The sequence below is a fragment of the Vollenhovia emeryi genome, unplaced genomic scaffold (assembly GCF_000949405.1).
Source record: "Vollenhovia emeryi isolate VEMERY1.0 unplaced genomic scaffold, V.emery_V1.0 DF941276.1, whole genome shotgun sequence".
In the NCBI taxonomy this organism is placed as follows: Eukaryota; Metazoa; Arthropoda; class Insecta; order Hymenoptera; family Formicidae; genus Vollenhovia; species Vollenhovia emeryi.
In genome coordinates, this window is record NW_011965090.1 from 1 (window position 1) to 5,633 (window position 5,633).

At 38.9% G+C, this 5,633-nt stretch overlaps 1 protein-coding gene across 1 annotated transcript; it reads left to right on the forward strand.

The window, feature by feature from the left end:
• Positions 1 to 932: 932 nt before the first annotated feature.
• On the forward strand, positions 933 to 1,772 carry LOC105571061 (golgin subfamily A member 6-like protein 22; the record flags this gene model as incomplete). The annotated part of the gene is made up of 1 exon (XM_012028532.1): positions 933 to 1,772. A coding segment is annotated over exon 1 (737 nt), but the record flags the coding sequence as incomplete, so codon positions are not given.
• Between the last annotated feature and the right edge of the window lie 3,861 nt (positions 1,773 to 5,633).

Sequence of the window (5,633 nt, forward strand, 5' to 3'; positions counted from 1 at the left end):
AAAAAGGAATACAAGGAAATGTGTGATAAAAAGAGGAAAGAAGAAAACGAGAAATGGATAAGAAAAGCGGCAGAGGCAAAGACGGAAGGGCAGGTATGGGAGGTTATAAACAGGGGAAGGAAGGAAGGTAGAGGAGTAGAGGAAGGAATAGAGATGGGGGAGTGGAAGACGTACTTTATGGAATTGTTAGGAGGGGTAGAAACAAAGGTAAGGAGAGGGACAAGGGAGGGAAGGGAAGAGGATGGGGAAAGAGAAATGGAAGAGGAGGAAATAAACAGAGTGATAAAGAGAAAGAAAGATGGAAAAGCAGCGGGGACGGATGGTATCGCAAACGAGATTTGGAAATATGGGGGGGAAGGAGTGAGAAAATGGGTGAAAGAGTTTTGCAATAAAGTCTGGAGGGGGGAAGGATGGCCAAAGTCATGGGGGGAGGGCATAATAGTACCGATTAGGAAAAAGGGAGAAGGGGAGGTGGTGGAACATTACAGGGGGGTAACGTTGATGCCGACGCTGTATAAGATCTATGCGGCGGTGTTAGGGGAAAGAATAGGAGAGGAAGTGGAGGAAAAGAGGATAGTGCCGCACAACCAGACGGGATTCAGGAGGGGAATGGGTACAGTTGACACATATACGTGTTAAATTACATAGTCAATAGGCAGCTGGAAAGGAAAGGAGGGAAGGTAACGGCACTATTTGTCGACGTTAAGGTAGCGTTCGACTCAGTGGAGAGAAGGATTTTGTTGGAGGCAATGAGGGAGAGGGGGATAAGGGAAGGCCTGGTGACGAGGGTGGCGGAGATTTACAGGGAGACGAGAAGTAGGGTAAGAGTAAGGGAGAGCATAGGGGAAGAGTTTTGGACAGCGAGGGGGGTGAGACAGGGATGCCCAATGAGCCCAATCTTATTCAATATACTGACGGCTGATTTAGAGGAGATGAGGAAAGTGAAGTGGGGGGGGGGTAAAGGTGGGAGGAGAGAGAATATACACCTTGGCTTATGCAGATGATGTAGTGCTATTAGCGGAGGAAGAAGGGGAGATGAGGAGCATGATGGAGAGACTGGAGAGGTATTTAGATAGGAAGGGACTTACGTTAAATAGCGGGAAGACGAAGATAATGAGATTTAGAGCAGAGGGAGGGAGAAGAAAAGAAATAGATTGGAGATGGAAGGGGGAAAGGATAGAGGAGGTAAAAGAATTCGGATACTTAGGATACAAATTACAAAGGAACGGGGGGCAAGAAGCACAGGTAAGAGAGAGGGTAAGGAGGGCAGCGACGGCGATGAGACAAGTATGGGGGATAGGGAAGAGAAAATTCGGAAAAGACTGGAGAAGGAGATTATGGTTATTCGATAGGCTAGTATACCCGGTGCTAGAATATGGAGCAGAAATATGGGGGTGGAAGGAGAGAGAGAAAGTAGAAGCATTACATGAGAAATACCTGAGATGGACGTTAGGAGTGGAGGGAAGAACACCAGGATATATAGTGAGGGAGGAGCTACAAAGAGAGAAGTTAAGGGGGAGATTGGGTAAAAGAGCAAGGGGATTCGAGGAAAGATTAAAAGAAGGAAAAGGAAGCGATTTAGCGAGAAAATGTTGGGAGGAAAGGAAGGAGAGGGAGAGGAAGGGAAAGGGGGAGTCGAAATGGGAAAAAGAAAGGAGGGAATTCTTAAAGAAGAGAGGGATAGAGGAGGAGTCAGAAGAAGGAAGTGAAGAGGGGAGGGATTGGAGAAGGGAAATAGAAGAATGGGAAGGGGAGGAGCAGAGGAAGGAAAGGTGGGAAAGAATCAGGGGATCGAGATACAATAGGTGGTACAAGGAAGTTAAAAGGGAAGGAATACCGGAATATCTGAAGAAAGGGTGGGGGGAAAGCAGATGGAAAAGGGTAGCAAGGTTCAGAACGGGGGGAGAGGTGAGAGAAAGTAGATATTGGGAAGGAGAAGGGGAGAGGAGATGTAGATTATGCGGTAGAGAAGAAAGATGGGAGCATTTATGGGAGGGGTGTAGGAGTTGGGAGGGGAGGGGAGAACAGAGTTGGTAGGAGGCATACGAATGGGTGTTAGGTGAGGGAGGCGAGGGGGAGCGGTGGATGAGAGAGGTGGAGAGAAGAGGGGAGAGGAATGAAAGATGAGAGTGAGGAGGAGCGGGAGGAGGAAGTGAAGGAGAGAATGAGAGAGAGAGTAAGGGAGGGAGGGGGGGGGAGAGAGAGAGAGGGAGAGAATGAGAGAGGGAGAGACAGAGGGAGAGAGGGAGGAGAGAGAGTGAATGAGAGAGAGGAGCACCGGGAGAGGGAGAGGCTAAGGGAAAAAGGGAACATGAATTTTGGTAAATAATATTGAAGGAAAGAAAATAAAGAAAAGCAAGAGGAAACGGAAGTCGAGAGGGGGGAAGCGAGCGTAAGGTGTGTGTGTGTGGCGGGAGAAAAGTGAGCGTGGGCGCGTGGACTTGCGTGGACACGCGCCCACGCAAAGTAGATTTAAGAGAACATTGTAAAGCGGAGGAAAGGGGTGTTTTTATTGCGAATATAGGAAACGGAAGAGAGGAAGGAAGAGAAGAGGAGGAGAGGGAGAGGAAGACGAAGGGAAGAGGAGAGCAGAGGAGGAGGAAAGAGAGAGATAGAAGAGGATGAAGAGGAGAAAGAAGGGGGGGTGTAGAAGGATTGTGAGGTCGCCAATGACCAGGAAATGGGAGAAAGAATTGTTAGGGGTTCGGGCACGCTCCCACGAAAAAGCGCCTTGTAAACCCTGAGGGGAAACAAAAAATATATTCATTCATTTATTCATATAATCATGACCTTTCTTAATATTGTACAATACAGGTGTTCTTATTATGTAAAATTCGTATATTTTACAGTGCTGTTCGATATTAAGGACTGCGACGTTGTATGGCAGGGTTACAGTGCTCTACTACGATAGTAAGAATTCCAACGTTATATTGAAGCTTCACAATTATACTCGTTCCAACAGTTCAGACTTTTATATGTGAGTACAGTAATTTTAATTATTCTTTTCTGTCTTCGCTTATCTATGTCTATCTATGCTGCGCGCGCGCGCGCACACACACACACACACACACACACACACACACACACACACACACACACACACACACACACACACACACACACATATAGTTTTTATTAAATTAAATTACATTTTATTTAACATAAACGTAGCATATTCGAGTTTGACATATTTTTTTACAATTTATTGATTATAAATTTTCAACATTTAATTTTGAAACATGATTATTTAAGGTCACATATTTACAAAGGATGTCGAGAGATATAGATATATGTTTTTTGTCGAAACGAAGAAAAAATCAACTAATTAGTTCAACAATAAATTTTTACAAGGATTCACTCACAAAGGATTGTATTAAGTGTGATAGCGCACATCAATCTACATCAATTACGCGTCCAGAAGAGACATCGAATAATGAAAGAGAAATCGAAAAATCAACTCGTGTATTTTCGGAAAATGTTCTTCTTAATTCTCCATCGGATATAGAAGAGAATTGTTATCGAGAAAATCCGTTGCTTGAAGTTGAACAGCATACTATTTCTTCAAATTCAAGTTTCTCAGAAAATGAAAATTACTTTAGTTATAATGATGAAAATAGTACTTCGCAAAATTTAAGTAGTAAATTACGATCGTGGATTATTAAAGAACATATACCTCATAAATCTGGTAATGCTTTATTAAAAATACTTCGCGATTGTGGTCATAATTCGCTACCTAAAGACATTCGAACGTTAATGCAGACACAAAGAAAAAGTACGCAACAGATTGAAAAAATGGATAACGGTTGTTATGTACATTTCGGACTCTTTAACGATTTGCAACGTTCAATAGAAAGATATTTTAAAGAATGTCCAGATTCTATTAAGTTATTAATTAATTGTGATGAAATGTCGTTATCAAAAAGTTCTGGTAGCCAGTTTTGGCCTATTTTAGTGTCAATATATACGGATATTCGTACAGAACCTTTTCCCGTTGGTGTATATCATGGCTCTTCGAAGCCAAAAAATGCGAATACTTTTTTAAGTTACTTTATAAACGACATGATAGAGATTCTTAGAAATGGCATTTTGTATAATAATAAGATATGTAAAGTATCGATTGCAGGCATCGTGTGTGATGCTCCTGCAAGAGCTTTCATAACATGTACAAAAAGCCATTCCGGTTATTTTAGTTGTAACAAATGCACTCAAGAAGGAGAGTACGTAAATTCTGTCATTTTTCCGGAATTAAAATTTACATTAAGGACTAATGAATCATTTCGTACCAAAAAACAAGAAGAACATCATACAGGTGTCTCTTTTTTGGAAAAATTGGAAATTGATATGGTCAATCAAATCGCATTAGACTATATGCACCTTGTTTGCTTGGGAGTAATGAAACGACTTCTCCTATTCTGGGTAAAAGGTTCGAAGAATGTTCGTTTAAATATGGAACACCAAAAGTACATATGTAATGCATTATCAGAGGTAACATTTTCAATTCCATCAGAATTTGCACGATTGCCACGAAGTTTAAGTGAAATAGACAAATGGAAAGCAACTGAATTCCGTTTATTTCTATTATATATAGGACCTGTTGTTTTAAAATCAACAATGTCTAAAGAATATTATACTCATTTCCTTACGCTTAGTATTGCTATAAGGATTTTGTGTGATCCTAAGTTATGTATAGAAAAGAATGATTATGCACATAATTTGTTGGTTTATTTCGTAGACAATTATAAAAATATGTATGGTCGACAATACATGTCGTATAACGTTCACAATTTATTACATTTAGCAAATGAAGTTAAAACTTTTGGCTCTTTAGATAATTTTAGTTGCTTTCAATTTGAAAATTATTTACGACAAATAAGGCTAAAAGTTAAAAATTCAGGAAAACCTCTGGAACAATTAATAAATAGAATAAGTGAAGAAAATCAACTTCCTATTATAAATGATTGTATAAAATTATATCCACATGTTCATTATTCGAAGGCAGGAAAAATTAAGTTTGTAGAATTAAAAGAATACCTTATTTCCATAAAAGATCCAAATAATTGTTGTTTATTGAAAGATGATTCTATTTTTATTGTAAAAGAAATTGTTTTAAACAGACAATTGTATATTGTTGGTGATCAATATACTGAGATTGAACCATTATTTCTTAGACCTTGTAATTCATTACATTTGCAGATTTCTGTACTAGGTGAACATTTTAATAATATTACTGTTCCAATTTCTGAAATTAAACAGAAATGTATAAAATTTACATATTTTGGGTGTGCAAAACCTGTAATTGTACCATTAATTCATCACAATTAATTAACTGTAAAATTGTGAATGAAAATAATGTAATTATTATCTATACATGTATATACACAATAAATGCATATACACATTTATTCATTTAGTTATTGCTTCCTCATAGAGGAAGCTTTGTTTTCGTGAAAAAAATTTTTTTCCAGTTTTCTTTGGGAATATGTTTAAAATGTTTTAAAACGTAAAAAAAATATATTTTTACAAAATGTCTGTATGTGTGTGTGTGTGTGTATGTGTGTATGTACGCATATTTTGAATGTCTGTGACTGCTCTAACTTCCGTAAATTTTGAGATATCGGACTAATTTTTTTTAA